Consider the following 17558-nt stretch of genomic DNA (forward strand, 5'->3'; position numbering starts at 1 on the left):
AGCCAACTGCTTTGCATGAAGAAGATCCCAGATTCAATCTCAATGTAAAACCAGGAGATTCCCCCTAGACACCCTGCCTGTCACCCAATGTAGACATTACTGAGCTACATGGACCAATGGCTTAAGGCAGCTTCCAATATTCCATATTCACTCTGCCTGATTCCTGAACTATAGGAAGCTTGCTTTATCACTTCACACCATACATTCTAAAGCTCTTTGACACTGCTTTAAACTGTCATGGCTTACCCAAAAGACTTCTGGAAGCTGTAGTTTGTTAAGGGTGCTGAGAGTTGTTAGGAGAATTCTGCTCCCCTCCCAGAGCTACAATTCGGAGAGTGGCTTACACGTCAATCCAGGGAACTCTCAAAACTACAGAAGTCTTTGCTGTTGGCAGGGATTGGAACGGGGCCCTTTGGCATCCAAAACATAGGCCCTTCCACTGAGCTATGGCTCTTTCCTTAACAATGAAGCCACCTCCTACCAGGTCAAACTATTTTCCTTCTCTGCAGTGGCGCCCTCCCTGTGGAATGCCCCCCATCAGTTGTCAAGGAGATAAATAACTATATAGCTTTTAGAAGACATCTGAAAGGCAGCCCTGTATCAGGAAGTTTTATTATGTTTTTATGTATGTCAGAACCCACCCGCGGTGACTGGGGCAACCCAGCCGTATGAGTGGGGTATAAATTATTATTATTATTATTATTATTATTATTATTATTATTTGATCCCTTTAACTGGTGATGCCAGGGATAGAACCTGGAAAGTTCTACCTGCCAATCATGTGTTCTACCACTGAGCTATTGTCTGTCCTTTCAAGGTAAAACTACCTCTTCACTCTTGAGTGCGCAATGCTCCACTCATGACTCAAACAAGTAGCTAGAGAATTCTCTCATCAGCTCGTTTTGCCTAAGAAGTTGGGTGTTAATTATTTCAAGAAATGCTTATATTTGCTTCCTGGATTAAATAGCCCCTGAAATCTTATGCTATTTAAACTTCATTGCTGCCTATGAAAATAAACACCTGCCATTCAGTAGCTACACAGTTTGAAAGCCGTGTTATGAAATCTCGAATAAAACTGAAGCCCAGCTGCATTATTTTTTAAAAGAAATAATCAAAAGCTTTTAAGTAACTCTCAGGTGTGTGTTCAGTTTTCTTTTCACCATTTTTGCCAAACAAACTTGCCGTGATATGTCTCTCACAACTGTGTTGTAACATCACATAATGTGAAAGCAGGACTGCAGCAGTGGGATTTGAGAACTGGGATTTGAGATCAGCCCACCCCGTTTGCAAAAAAAGGGACAATGCCTGTCGCTTGCAATTTCTAAAAATACTTCTATTTTTAAAATAATTTATATTGTTGCCCAACAAATCAGGCGTGCCTTTTGGGCTTCTTAAAAATGATTTAATTGATTGATTTAATCAAGCTGCAGTTTTCCAAGCTAGACGTTGATCCATAACATATTTATGCCCACCCGTTGACTTCCTACGTCACAGCGCAATCCTGACAATGTCTCCTCAGAAGTAAATCTTACTCAGTTCATGGAGGCTTACTCCCAGGTAAATGTGATTAGGATTGCAGACTCAACTCCAAACATCTAAAATTCACAAAATATTTATTGCTAATTTTAAAAAAATTAAGGTGTTGGAGATTGACCTTTCCTCCTCCCATAAGTCAAAGAAGGAATGCCTGCCTGCAAAATAGGTATTTAAAAATTGCATATTTTTCCAGAGGCCGTTGTATAGTCAGAACAATGGAACCCACATGCTTATGATCCAGATTTGGCTGTCTGGAATTGAGATCAAAATACCAGAGGGTCGAGAGTGAAAGTTCCCTATTGGCTCTGATATGCAGAACGTTTTGTACCTTAGCACCAAACCCATGATTAACAGGTTATTTTATAACCTTTCCAGAATGTTCTAGTTAGAACTTTTATTCCCAACAAGACCTCCTATGCCTGGATTCAGACTGGCATAGATGTTTGGCTTTTATAAGCAGATGGATATGAAAAATAGCCTCAATAAATTTTTCCTAGGGAAAGCTCTCAAAGATTTCCAGCCTAGTTTTTTCAATAAGATATGAGGCATGTGCAGAACATGTGTAGAGCAAAGGCAAAATCAGTTCATAGACTTGATGCTCAACAGAACCTCCATGGAGCTATCTTCATGCAGGGAGAGAGACTATTCACTGCACACATATACTTTGAAATTTGCACTTCTCTGAATTTTGCAATGCAGTTCTCTTGGCAAGTAGTGTCTATGAAAATATATACTCACTAGGGTAAAGCTTGCATAAAAGTGCACATATTAGTGCAAATAGCATGCAAAAATGCATTCTATAAGGGGGAAATAATTTTCAAAAATGTGTATTAGGCAAAAAAATGCAAACAAATGTGTGCATATCAGGAGAAATTCACACTATAACACTGATAAACTGGTACGATAACTTTTTTTAAAAAAATCACAAACTGATGTGGAAATGTGAAGAAATTAAGAGTGGGGGAAATGAAAAACAAAGAGAAACCAAAATTATCTAATTTGCCAATCCCTATCCTCTTGTTTGAGTCACAAACAGTGGTACCTCGGTTTACGAACAGTCCTGTTTACGAACTATTCGGTTTACAAACTCTGCAAAACCGGAAGTAGTGTTCCGGTTGTGAACTTTACCTTGGTCTATGAACAGAATCCAAATGGTGGAAGGGCACTGACTGCGGGAGAGAAAGCACACCTCAGTTTAAGAACAGATTCGCTTTAAGAACAGACTTCAGGAACGGATTAAGTTCGTAAATCGAGGTACCACTGTATGTACCACTGTTTAGGCCCTAAAAGCCCTAAACGGCCTTGGTCCAGTATACCTGAAGGAGCATCTCCACCCCATTGTTCAGCCCAGAAACTGAGGCCCAGCGTTGAGGGCCTTCTGGCAGTTCCCTCACTGTGAGAAGCAAAGTTACAGGGAATCAGGCAGAGGAGGGCCTTATCTGTAGTGGTGCCCACCCTGTGGAACACCCTGCCATAAACAACTACCAGACTTTTAGGAGACATCTGAAGGCAGCCCTGTTTAGGGAAGCTTTTAATATCTGAAGGACTACTGTATTTTAATATTTTGTTGGAAGCCACCCAGAGTGGCTGGGGAAACCCAGCCACATGGGTGGGGTATATCGCTGTTGTTGTTGTTGTTGTTATGTTAGCTTCCTTGGAAAGCGGGAGGAAGGCATTTTAAATGAATTAGATTAAATTTACTTTCCTATGCTTCTTTCTTTTTTTAAAAGAAAGAAAAACCCACCACACAGGAAACTACCTCATACTGACTGCCTTATACGGAGTCAGATCACTGGTCCATATTCAGATCATTTGCTCAGTATTGTCTGCTGTGATTGACAGTGGCTTTCGAGGATTACAGAGAGGAGGCTCCCTCAGCCCTACCTGGTAATGCTGGGACCTGCAAGCTAAGCCAGTGCTATACCCCAGAGCTACAGCTCCTCTCCTTTAAGAACAGCAGTGCAGCTGAGAATGTGTGAGACAAGCTAGGCACCAAGTGTGGTGTGGCTTGTGAAAGTTGGCTGTACTGATAGATGCCAGTATGTGCCCAACGCAGACGTTGCCTGAATCTTCTCTACTATCCTGCGTTTATGCTCATCATGCTGTCTTTGATGGGTGGATACTGCTTCAGCGTGATCAGATCCCATGCCACACTACTCTAATACTTGACATGGGGGAGAAATCAACTGGGCAGGTGGCTGGGTGAATGGTGCAATTGCTTCCCACATGAGCCAAACTGCACTCTGAAGTTTTTTCCCTTCTAGGCATGAATGCTGCAGTGTGGGGCACAACCCTGTGAAAGAAGTCATGCAAAAATCAGCCCCCCCCCAAGTAAATGCAAATTCATATCCATATTATTATTATTATTATTATTATTATTATTATTAATAATAATAATATTATTATTTATACCCCGCCCTTCCCAGCCAAGGCCGGGCTCAGGGCAGCTAACAAGCAATAATAAAAACAAGTTGAATGAATTCAACTTAAAAACAAGATTAAAATACAACATTAAAATATTGAAACATTAAAATATTAAAATGCAGCCTCATCACAGGAGGAGAAAGGAAAAAGGAAAAAGAAAGAGGGGGGGAATCAAATTGGCTCCAAGCCAAAGGCCAGGCGGAACAACTCTGTCTTACAGGCCCTGCGGAAAGAAATCAGATCCTGCAGGGCCCTAGTCTCATGAGGCAGAGCCTTCCACCAGGCTGGAGCCAGTGTTGAGAAAGCCCTGGCTCTGGTTGAGGCTAATCTAACTTCCTTAGGGCCCAGGACCACTAGGGTGTTGCTATTTATGGATCCTGAGGTTCTCCATAGGGCATACCGGGAGAGGCGGTCCCGTAGGTACGAGGGTCCTAGACCGTGAAGGGCTTTATAGGTCAAAACCAGCACCTTAAATCTGACCCTGTACTCCACCGGGAGCCAGTGTAGCTGGAAATCATGCATTTAAAGCACTGTTATCTGACATTAACAGTTATGGAAAATCCTGGGAATTGCAGTTGTCAAGAGTGCTGGGAACTGCAGCTCTTTGACGTCCTCACCCTACACTAGGCTTCCTCAACCTCGGCCCTCCAGATGTTTTGAGACTACAATTCCCATCATCCCTGACCACTAGCTAGGGATCATGAGAGCTGTAGGCCAAAATCAAATGAAGGGCCAAGGTTGAGGAAGCCTGCCCTACACAATCTACAGTTTACACCTTTCTCTATGACTATTAAAGTGGTATAATAGGGCTTTGAATGCACAGTGCAGATGTGCCCAAAATTTACCAGTTCTTTCTTTCTTTCATCACTTTGCATTCTAACCTTCACTCTGTCCATATGTTTCTTTTTTTTTCATGTGAAACAGAGGGAGTTTAACAATGACTGCAAACTAAAGGAGAGAATAGAAGAAAATGGATACAATACGTATGCGTCGCTGTTTTGGAGAAACAACGGGAGGCAAATGTTTGTGGCCTTGAATGGAAAGGGAGCCACGAGGAAAGGACAGAGAACCAGGAGGAAAAACACAACCGCTCATTTTCTCCCCATGGTCGTCGAGCAACAGATGAAGGGCCTGTTCTATTGATAGCAGTTGAACCAAAGATCATTTGTCAGGAATACTTGGTAATCCTCTTGAAGAGGAAAGGCAGAAACAGTGCAGACGTCTGCTTGATTGAAAAGAGGGGGGAAGCCTTTGAAGGTTTTGTGCTCTCTGCTGGCACGTGAAGTACTGCTAATTAGTTCTGTGTCATATCTTATAATCAAGACACAAGCTGAATCAAATGGGATGGGAGCTCTTTCCAGTGTGAACAAAATTATTATTATTATTAATATTATTTTTTATCTCCGCGATAGAACTTAAAGGACTTGAGACAATGTATGGAATGATGTTGGGGGAAAGTTATTTATGGAATACTAACTCATATCAAAGACCTTCATTGCTCATTCAAGCCTAATGATCCCATGAACAGTTAGGCACGCAAGCATTTACTGGAAATTCATGGATCCTCATATGCAGCGATAAAGAAGATTCTGGAATGGTCTTGTGAAAGAAATGAATAGGATTAAGAAATATAAGCACATTAGAGTAAAACTGTTCTAACAAAATAAATAGTATGGTTCCCCCGCCTTGTATGCTTATGCCATGCTTTTGTACTTCTCCCTAAGTTATTTATTTAATAGGATGTTAAATATCTTTCTTCTCTCTTTTTTGTTTGTTCGTTTGAAGGATTTTCTCAGTTGCTTCCTGTTGCGTTGTTGTTCTTTTTCCTTCTCTGTGTTTCATACAAGATTGACGAAGTCAGATGTCAAAAAGCTCACACAAGTGTCCAAGAGCAGAGAATAGATAAGGCTAGGGCTGTGGTTTTTGTTTGATCTTGTTTGTTTGTTTGTTTGTTTGTTTGTTTGTTTGTTTGTTTTTCCTCTTGAAACTGGGTTTCTTTTTTCTTTTTTTAATTTTGCACTTAAAATCAATAGGATCAGATATGCATGGGAACTGCAACGTGACCTGTGTGTTTGGTGTGTGTGTGTGTGTGTGTGTGTGTGTGTGTGTGTGTGTGTGGCTTTTGTCAGCATCACTGATAGTCTTTCCCTGCCACAGGAACAAAAGTTCTCATCCTGCATCATCTGAAGAGTCTTGCTGCTGTTTTGAAATGGGCTGAGTTGAACTGGTACCCAGATGTACATTTCTCTCCAACATATTTCAGTTAAATGCCTGGTCCCAAAGATGCTGAAATTTAATCAGAGCTCTTCGGCAGGTTTTGTGGAACAGACCGTAAATGCATCCAACTGCATCTTATATTGGTGGGATTATATGTTTTCAGACTAAAGCTGAATTAAGTCTATGGAGTTGCTAACTTCTGACAGAACAAATTTGCCTTCTCCTTCTACCCCTGAAAAAAAGTAAGACAGAAAAGAGTCAAATCTTTTGACTGCAGTCAAACAATTTCAGAAGAGCCGGGATGTATGTGGTGTTGAAAAATTGCAGCCTCAATCTGAATAATCTTCCCTTTTTAACATAGGGTAGCTTCAGATGTTACATAAGACCTGAGGGAGAAGATGTAGGAGTGAATGGCTATGGTCCTCTGGAGAGATGCAGGTGCTTCATATCTCTATCTGTGGGAAAGATACTAACATTCCAACAAGGAGTGGGCCCATGCTGCTCCTATGTAACATTTGGAAGCTGGCCCAGAGCTCTTCATCATCATACTGGCTTTGGATACAACATGCATACCACTGGTGTGAAATAGCAAAAGTTAGTGGTAGCCCCTATTACAATCATTTGGAAACAACCGGGAATATGTTCTTAACTGAAGATATGGGGTTGGGTTGGATGTTAATTTGCTATCTGATGAGAGCATTGTGCATCAACTCTTGTGCTCTCATTCCCTTGCTTTTGAAAACCTGAGGAACAATGGCTGAGTGCAAAATGGCAGAACATGTAAGTGGGAAGGTCAACTTTTTGTGCAGAACGGGCAGCAGGGGGTCCTACAAACACCAGGGACTGATAAGCAAGACCGAGCAGTTGTCTCGTGCTTCTCTCATGTCAACACTGTGATAGTTTGGAGATTTAGCTGTACCTCTGAGGTAGGAGCGGGCGAGAGCATTCTTTCAGCTTTATGCCATTTTAATTTTATCCCTTTCTTTGTTTCACTGAAAAGAACCAATGACATATAAGGCACCCCAAGCCAGCTTTGCTTTGCTCACCATGCACATGGCAATGTGTCGAGAGCCGGTGACAGGCCCTTGTGTCTCTGTCTGACTGGGACCTAACATGGAAGAACTGCATAGTCCTTTCTTAAACCAACTCGGACAAATAGGGATATCTGGAACCCCCTCCCTGCAAAGTGCCTCTGAATCACTGATAGCTTATACAAAGAGCAGACCATGTGATAAAACTATTCCTGGACTTTGCCATTTCAGTCCGTTAGGGAGGGCATCAACATATACTGTATACACTCAGTGTAGAGAAATGAAGGTACCAGGGAGATAGCAGATTCCTTTCTAGCATTCTTCCTGGTGGTATATTGTTTTTTGTTTAAATGTGTAGGGACTTTTCCATGGGAGAATATTCAAAGAGTGGTCTGAGCCTGGAAACAGTTTGACCATGTGATCTGCTGTTTGTGTAGACTAGATGTGAGACTGGAGGTCTTCAAGCTGTTGGGGATGCTTTAGCTCTGGATTGGGCAACATGGCGTACAAGGTCCCCTCCAACTCTATGATTTTAACTCTAGAGCCCAGGATTTCCTGCATTTAGCAGGAATGGGCTGTGTGGCCTACAAGTTCCCTTCCAACTCTATGATTCTGAATAAAGCTGTTTGCCCTCTTGCGGTAGACGTTTCATAACCCCTCACTGGCAAGGTGGATACTGCCATTCTTGCCCACTTTAACACTGACTAGAATAACCACACTAAAGTGAACAGATCTACTCTGAAGTAAGTGACTTGAGGATTGCAGCCACTATTATTCATATGTGTATATAACTTCTGAGAGCCAGTCTAAAAGCAACATCTTAAATGTTCTTCATTTATCGCAATATATACAATGGCTCTGAAATGCATTATTGGGCACATTTTTAAAATGAAGTGCTCATATTTTCACAGCTTACACTGAGCAAATGCGATCTTCAGTTAAACATAATTATCAACTTCGTTCAATCTGAAAAAAAACACCTATATGATTTTTTTTGTTTTACTTTTTTTTTCCTTTAACGTTAGAAAGCTGTGGATAGTTCATCAATATAACCATAAAGAGATTCATTTTGTTAGAGCAAGTTAAGTAGAATACTGTACATCAAGCCAACATGTACCACTCTCTTCACATTGTATTCCACTAAATAAATGAATAAATGCGTATGTCTTCTTTGCAGTGTCTGTAGCGGGAAACAGAAGTAGTTTTGTTAATACTTTGATTTTGTTCAAAATACTTTAAGGGACTATGTCGATGCTGTGACTTTGATATTTCTCGTCACGAAAGAAGTCAGTTTGGTTTCTCATTTTGTTTGGAAATAGAATTTTGATACAGAGATTTGTTAATTGTGTCCCTTTTTAAAAAAACAAACTAATGTATAACCTCTACAAAGGCTGATGATATTGCAATCTGTTATTATCTATTAGCTACTTACCCGAGTCCCTGTTAAACCAGCATGAGGGGAAAATCTATATGCACAATCCATTATAGTGTGGAAGGGATTGGTATAGGGAAAACACAGCCTGGCTGCTGTTCACTCCATTTTTGGCAGATGTGCAATGCGTCACCTGAGCCATGTGATATGGGCTATGGAAGGAGAGTGCATCAAACTATCCTCATCCGGCTTTCCCTCGCACCTGGTTGCGAGTTACTCAGAGTCATTTGGCCAAAAGGGCCAGAACATTCAACTGAGCCCAAAGCCAGTTCTTTCCTATTTGGACCATAGATGTGTGCTAGGATGGAATGTGCCTACAGCTTTCTCCTCGAAGTATGAAATGTTCAAGCTGTATTTCCTGAAGTCTCCCTTTAAAAAAGTGCTTCCCTTATACATGGGATACACTAGGAAGTTCTTCTACACAAGGCGCACCCCCCCTCCAGTGAAACACATGGCAATCCCAGTCTGATGTGGCCTGAGCCGACGAGGCAGCCTTAGGACGTGTGGCTAAGATGGTGTGCTCCATATCTTGCTGGACTACAGCTCACATCGCCACTGGGCCTTGCTGATGGAAGCTGAGGTCCACCAACTTGTAGAGAGCACCACACTGACTACCCTGGGGCTAATGCATACTCTTAATTTCGTTTGTGGATGGAAAAAATATATATGTAAAGCTACAGGCAGTGGGTGTTTTGAGATGCTGGAGGTAAATCTGGTAACCTCAGACTGAATAACGAAATGCTCGTTGTCATATCAGGAGAGCACTCCCCTTGCGTTACATTTGCTTTTGTTTTGTTTTCAAAGTGATAATTGCATCTGACAAGGCACCGTGGACCACCCACAACAAAAATTAAATGTTTGTTTGGCAAATAAAGGATTGAATGACCACTCTTCTGAACAGCATCTAGGGTACAAACAAGGTTCTCATGTCACAGAACCATTAACGTTGCTTTGGGGTCTGGGGGGGAGGGGTGTGTGTAAACATTCATAATTATAGCATTTCGGAAAGTTTTTTGTTTTTTTTAAAAAAAAAGCTTCTTGCAAAAAGAAAAAAAGATATACTGCTGCTTGCAGAAGCTTGGAAGCAATAGTCCCCATCCCATCATGCCGAAAGACAAGAGTATGGATATGTGTTTTCTTTGGGGTGGGAGTAGCTGAATTTTTCTTTTATAGCCTTATAGAAATTTGTTTGTTCTACCCCTCCCACCTCAAAATCCCGCTGATGTTTTACCTGAGGAGCAAACATCCATATTTGATTTTTAGTTTGCTTTCAGTGAACTCGGGAGACAATCCTGGGGTGTGCTGAAAGTAAAACTCACTCCCTGATAAATTCTGCTATTCTTATTGAAATTCCTCTGGGGTTTACTTTGAAATCCTCCAGGTAGCATTTCTCTTGAGGAAGACCCACCAAATTCTCTTCGCATTTTGCTTTAAGCAAAATTTTGGGAATACCTCTTTAAGTGGAAGCTTTTAACCACTTTGCTGGTTCCTGGAGATTTTCTTTCTCCCCCCCCCCCCCCGCCCCCAAAGCTGCCAAAAGCCTTTGTTCAGCTGACGTGCTTTGGTGCCCTCTGTTGCAGGACTGTGCTGCAGTTGGGTTTCCCAGAGTAATACCGTTCCACCAGAACACCGGCATGATCCTCAAGGAACTTAATTGTGCACAAATCTAATTGAAATGAATCAGTAGGATTCTCATTCATTGCAAAGAAGCTTGTGCCAGGGAAGTTCCCAGGTAGACATGCCCTAAGTATTTTTCTGTCTCCGTCATAAATATGAGACAAGATAAAAAGAAGGTTATTGTATGGTGTTTTTTTATTAAAAAAAAAAGATTGAACATGTATAGTATATTTAAATAATAAAAAATAATAAAATTCTGGGAATAGAGAATGTTTTTGTATGTGTGTGTTTTTGTTTTACTACTTTGAAACAACATGAACTGTAACCGATGAATGCAAAGGAAGAAAAGAGCATTGTGCCATGAAGGGTGGGGTTTGTGAGCCTCCATACAAACACTGGGTAAGGGGGAAATCAAATAAAAAATATACTCATTTAATACAGGTTGGAACAGTCACCTTGACTGACTCCATTACACTAAAATAATAATAATAATAATAATTACTAATAATAATAATAAGCTGAATTTCATGGAAGAAAAAGTGCCATAGTCCATGGCCACTGATAGGTACAGAGAATTTTGATAAAAATTGAAACGGGACTAGAAATTACCAAGGAATACAATCGGTGTTTGCTGTTGCTGCTTTCAGCCCATAAATGATAGGTGATAATTGATTACATTTCTCCCCCTTTTGCATTGTGTTTTCTTTCCATTGAAATTAATGGGGTGGTAATAACGTAATTATTAATGGGGTGGTAATAACGTAAGGAACACGGGTGGCACTGTGGGTGCCTAGGTCAGCGGTTCGAATCCCCACGACGGGGAGAGCTCCCATTGCTCGGTCCTTTCTCCTGCCAATCTAGCAGTTTGAAAGCATGCAGTGCAAGTAGATAAATAGGTACCGCTCCGGCGGGAAGGTAAACGGTGTTTCCGTGCGCTGTTCTGGTTCGCCAGAAGCGGTTTAGTTATGCTGGCCACATGACCCGGAAGCTGTACGCCGGCTCCCTCAGCCAATAAAGCAAGATGAGCGCCGCAACTCCAGAGTCGGTCATGACTGGAGCTAATGGTCAGGGGTCCCTTTACCTTTTTAATAACTTAATGATGTAATTTCACCACAGTGGATGGTGGTTGCAAAACATCACTTATCATGGAAGATGAACTGCAGCAGGGATCCTCCAATGGTCCTTTTTATTATGTAATCAGTATGATTTTTGTTCATGGCGGTATTGGGCTATATTGTTAGTGCCTGCAAAAGTTATGGGGTGGACCTTTGGCTTCATTCCCATCTACCACATGTCCCACAACTACCTGTTGAATTCCTGTAACTTTTTATACCACTAATGTTCCTGGCATGGTTGGGGTGTCCACTTTCGCTGTACTATAGCACAAGAGTTCCCCTCCAGGTAACACTCGTAATACAATCCCAAATGTGCAAGAACCATCAACTTCAAGGGTTTAATACCAAAGCCGCCCCGCCCCCCATTGGTCAACAGCATATTAATGCAAGAGAAATACAGTGGTACCTCAGGTTAAGAACTTAATTCGTTCTGGAGGTCCATTCTTAACCTGAAACTGTTCTTAACCTGAGGTACCACTTTAGCTAATGAGCCGTGCCGCCGGAGCAAGATTTCTGTTCTCATCCTGAAGCAAAGTTCTTAACCCAAGGTACTATTTCTGGGTTAGTGGAGTCTGTAACCTGAAGCGTCTGTAACTCGAGGTACCACTATATGCAATAAAAGCACAACTAATCATTCAAAACAATAGCAAAGTCCCAAACTACCCATCAATCACACTGAATATACCTTAGGAATGCCACGTAACCCTCTGGCAAGAAACAGAGACACCACCCAACAAGTCGGCAGGTACAAACTGCCCTCCTGTTCCACCAACGGGTTCTCTCCCTGTGGCAGAAACTCCTCCTCTCTCCCACCACAACCTACCCAGCCAGGAAACAACATGCTCAATTAACCCCACATTGTAATACCCAGAGCCTGGAGGTAAAAAAGAGGGAGGAAATCCTACAAGCCAGGGGGTGGGAGGAACAATATCCACACCAGCAAACTCTCGTCCTGGAGCGTGAAACAACTTATTTCTCTCTCTGCTAAAGTGTCCCCACCAGTCCCACTGGTCTGAAGCAGGATCAAAGTCAGCTCTGCTTTGCCAGGATTTGCATCAGCGCTGCACCAAAGCAAAGAAAGAACATCCTTCCATGGGTGTTTCGGATGTAGGGAAGGCAACAGATAGAGGCCCATTTTGTACATTACTGGAGTGATGATGTGAACTGGCAGGATGAAAAGGAGAAGGAAGAGGAGGAAGAGGATAGCGAAGGGTATAGCCAGGACTGGGATACACTGGGGCAAGCAGGGGATGGGGAAGGAAGTACTCACAGGTGATGGAGGATGGCAAGGGGATGGGGGGTTGGTGCACAAGAACCAGAGCAACAGGACCCATCACCAGAGCCAGAGGGGTCACTGTTTCCACAAACACAACAGCAGGCTCTGAGGGAGCATTGGGAGGGATGTTCAAGGAGGCTGAGGCAGGTAAGTACCCACAGCCCAGCTCCCTAGCTGGCCAGCTCTGGAAGGAGGTGTGTGATTCCTCAGCTGGAGTAGGCTCACAAAGTAAAAAAGAGAAACAGCACTGAGATACTGTGTCTACTCAACTGCCCACGTTGATAGATCTTGGCTTGGATGCTACTGGACCTCTATGGGAGTGTGCTTTGTGTTTGACTCTGGACCGTATCCTGACTGCTAGACTTCAGACTTGGCTCCTTGGGTTAACCCTGTACTGTGTCTCTTGACCTTTGGACTTTGCTTGTGTGGATTAACCCCTGGACTTTGAACTTTGGACTTGGCATACTGACTTGCTGCCAAGTAGACCAGGGGTTCAGGACAAGCAGAGAGGGGTGGTGTCCCATACTGCTGCAGCAACAACTTCTTTTTTACTGTTTATAGAACTTATATCTTCCTGAAGGAGCCCAGGGTGGCAAACGCACAAGCACCCTATAAATCACCTTATGTACCCATGCATGCACGTAAAGGCTGATCTTAGCCCAAAGGTGCTCTCTTTTGTGGTAAAGGATCTCCAGTTATAGGGAAAGCTAGTTGGAATCCATTTTAGACCATTGTGAGAGAGAATCTTGTTCTAAGGATATAGATTCTATTGGACATGCACCTCTCCTATTTAACTTTTAATGTTTTAAATTCTAGTTGATTTAGCAAAATCAAATGCAAAATTGTATGCTGATATGTGGATTGTATACTTATATACGAATATATAAATGGTATACTTTATGTGGAGTCTATATGTATTTTATTTTTGATGTCTTTTGATATTCTACTTTCTTCTATGTACAAGTTGATGTTACTCACGAGGAAACAGGGCAGCCTTCTCCTTTGCAAACCTATTTCCAAGAGTATCTTCTCTTTGAGTTCATTCAGATGCCATTATCTAGCTCATACCTTTATTATTGCACTGGAAATGGACTCTTGTTGAATCTCCTAACTTTGAATCCCACAGGTAGTAAAGGAGCCCATTGTTACATGTGAAAATGTCATGCAATAGGGTTGGATGCTACAACATATTAATGCAACCAGATGTTAGCAGGGGGGAGAGGAACTGATGCAGTGGAAGGTAGGCTGTTAAATCATTTGCTCAGCTGTCTCCCCACTGAGAGGAGGACTTTGGCATGCCTACGGAGTATGACTCATATCTGACAGCTCCTTTTAAAGACTCAAGGCAAATACAATCGCTAACACACAAAGCAATTTATTATTTCTGAACGGTGCCAATTTTCTGTGATTTTTGTCATCCATTTCTTTCAGCTCTTCTTGCTGATTTGGCTTTTTCCCCCCTTCCTCCCAGGCTCTTAGGACTCCTTTGGCATCCTTTGCCTTGAGATCAGCATATTTGTTTGAAAATAAAAATACAGAGTCTTTGCCATTACAATCTCTCAGTTCTCTTTGCTGGCTTCCCTGTCAGTTCCAGAATGAATCTCATCACCCTTTCTTGTTTTACTTTACCCCACTTTCCACAGCCTTCAGTCTTGCAAAAAAAGGGTACTTGCCATCTTTTAGACAAAGCTTTTTAATCTGCAAAGTGCATTACAATCTTTATTGCAATTGGTTGCTCTTGTTGTGGGTGCTTTAAAATATTTTTTATTAAACTCTTAACATAAAAATGGTTACATAACATTTGCAGTGAGCGTGTCACTTCATACAGAGTTGGCTTTGTTAAGGACGAGACCTCTCCAAAAGATTGTATGGAGTGGAACCTAAGTCCTGCTGATGGTTGATAAAATCAACAAATGGCTGCCATACAGCCAGAGCTGTAGCTAGCCTGCCCTTCCACCCATTCAATCCACCCTCTTTTTAAAACCCTTTCTTATGATGCAATAATCAATATTTATATTTATATTTATGGACATATTTTTAGCCAATTTTGCTCCCCTCCATCGCTTGCGCCCCTGGTGGGGGCCTACCTCACCACCCCCTAGCTACGTCCCTGCATATAGCATGGGACCAGTCCTGGTTTTGGTGGTGCCCCTTCCAAGCCAGGTCAGACTCTATTTAGCTACTTGCCATATGGGAGGCCTGCTGCATCCTTTCAATTTGAAGCTTTTCCGATCTGGCTGCCACCAATAGCACAGAGAGGAGCGCTTTAATATGGGTGGGTATATTGTCTATTTCAGTGATTGACAGGAGGGCTGTGACTGGGCTGAGCAGTGTGCTGTGTCCAGAGATGGAGAACTGGGTGGCAAATATATCCCTCCAGAGGCTGGTCATCTTTGTACAGGTCCACCACATGATAGTGCCAATTTCAGGCATCCTCTCCAGTAGAGGGATGATAAGTGATGTGTTAATTCTATGGCGGCAAAGGGCTGTCCAGTGCCATTGGAGCGGTATTGGTTGATGTTTTTGCTATTGGTTCTTAGGGTATGGTGTGAGCACATGTAATTTTTCCTGTTTGACTATTACTATGAAACTGGCAGGATGACTACAAATAAAACTGTATCTACATTCTAATCTAGTCATACATACATATACAAATATTGACTTCCTTCCTTTGTTCTAAGACCTCAAAAAAATTACTCTTTTTAAATTGTTGTGTCTAATGTAGATTACCTCTATCTTTATACTTTTTACATCATTTTTCTTTTTCTTTAACCCTGCGTGTGTGTGTGGTTTTGTTTTGTTTCTTTTCTTTTTCCTTTTTCCTTTTTTGTGTTTTGTTTTTCTTTCTTGTTTGTATACCTTTATTTTGGATTCAATGTTTGTAATTTTTGTTGTAATTTTGCACTGAAATAAAAAGAAAGAAAGAAAGAAACTGACAGGATGATTTGCACCCATTTTCAGGAGTATTGCACATACCAGTGAACAAAACAGTCTTGATCTGGTGTATGTCCCTTGTACATTAGATCAGCAACTTCATTCCGTCCCTATGCCTTGAAAAAAAATCTGCACACTTTCAAAAAACTTAATGAGGTGCTCCAAGGGCTTCCCTGAATTCAGGAAAATATGGGATTACTGTTAGCCAAGTAAGATTGTCTTCCATAAACACGGTTTTGAGTCCATAGGTGACTGTGGAGGCCAATTTTGGATCCACATGTCCTTCCACAGTGGAGACATTGGTTTCTGGGTGGGAGTTGATCACGGTGTGGATTTGCCAAGCATGCCTTCCTCTTAGCATGTTTCTTTGTGTCCTGAGTTCGAGTGTCTTCAAAGCCCCTGACACCTTTGGTATAGGCTGTTCTCCAATTGGAGCACTCGCAGGCAAGTGTTTCCCAATTGTTGGTGTTTATACTACTTTTCCCCCCCATACAGTGTACATATTTTCCATAAAGTGTACCTGGCAGTCCTCTGTACATATATCCTGGCAGCTCTCTGGACAGTTGGAATCTAATTACCATTACATTACATTGTGACTCTATTGTGATACACCACTGCTTCCAGGAGCTTATTATACATGCAAATTGAGGGCAAACCAGTATTCCAGAGGTATTTGTGGCATTATCACAGAGGTACCATTTGTGAAGTTATCTGCATTTCTGTTTTGCTTCTTGATCTATACAAGTATTGGGGACATAGCTGGCCATCAGCTGGATATCAGCAGGTGTTTCAAATTCTCATTTAGCCTTCAGTGCCTGTTAAAACTGCTAGTTATTTTCAGTGGTTGTGGCTGTTATGTGATGTAATGTGCATTTACCTGTCCACAGGGAACAAGACTGAGACCACCAGGCATGTGCTCCTATGTAAAAACACTACACAGCCATTACTGGTAATAGTTTTCCATCATTAACAACCTGAGGTCAAATGCAAGGCAACAACTTAGAAAGGAAGTGCACCATATCCTATTACAAATCCCCTGAGCCATCCAGTCTCCCAGAATTAAGTGTACAAGTGTGCTTAGAGTGTTGAACAGACTAGGAAACATAAGCAGCTAAAGCCTTAGCAACTTAAAAGATATGGAAGCCAACCCAACTCTGTTTGGGGGCAGTTTTGTGTTTGTTTCTTTGTTTTGCTGACTAAGTGGTGAAATGTATGTCTGGTGCAATTTGAGAGCAACAAGACCAACCATGTTATGGTAGGTAAAGTATGCAAGGCAGCTATGTCTAGCCCACCAGTGCTTTTTGTCCAGATCTCTCTTGATTATTGCTGACAATCATGAGATGACTTGTCCATGGGATGGTTGATCAAGGAACAGGAAGCCTAGAAGTGAGAGAGGTCACAGAGAGGACTCCATTTTTCCTGAATTGGGGTGGTCCATGTAGTGCCACCCAGATGTTATTGGACATGAAACATGAACATTGGAAGTGTGTCCAAGAAACAGAACCTAAGATAGGGCTATGCATATGAAAGGGTGGGACAAGTCAAGGAAGAATGGGAGTGCTTTGCAATGTTTGGGACCTCCCTCCATAGAATCATGGAGTTGGAAGGTCCCTCAAAGATTATCATGTCCAACCCTCTGTCCATGCAGCCTGCCTGCCTACAAGGTGACTATCCAGCCTCTGCTTTATAAATAAATAAATAAGCAAACAAACAAACAAACCTCCAATGAAGGAGAGTTTATCACCTTCCAAGGCAGTCTGTTCCACTGTCATACAACGTTTAGGTTCTTTCTACTTTTCCTTCAAAATCCACTTTCCTGTCATTTGAACCTGGTGTTATGGCTTCTGCCCTCTGGAGCTGCCTTCCCCAAGCCTGGTGCCTTCCAGATATTTTGAAACACTGCTGACCATTGGCCATGCTAAGCTGATGGGTGTTATAGTCTGAAAACATCTGGATGGCACTGGGCTGAGAGAGCC

The 17558-nt window shown here is 42.1% G+C and overlaps 1 protein-coding gene across 1 annotated transcript in view; it reads left to right on the top strand.

The window, feature by feature from the left end:
• FGF10 (fibroblast growth factor 10) overlaps positions 1-10527 on the top strand; it is an 85859-nt gene extending 75332 nt beyond the window's left edge. The window contains exon 4 of the mRNA XM_083703720.1: positions 4885-10527. Within this exon, the coding sequence (XP_083559846.1) occupies positions 4885-5103 (219 nt within the window). The 3' untranslated portion in view covers positions 5104-10527. The remainder of the gene's footprint in view (positions 1-4884) is intronic.
• The last annotated feature ends 7031 nt before the right edge of the window (positions 10528-17558 follow it).

The sequence above is a fragment of the Podarcis gaigeae genome (genome assembly GCF_964106915.1).
Source record: "Podarcis gaigeae genome assembly, chromosome: 11".
Classification (NCBI taxonomy): Eukaryota; Metazoa; Chordata; class Lepidosauria; order Squamata; family Lacertidae; genus Podarcis; species Podarcis gaigeae.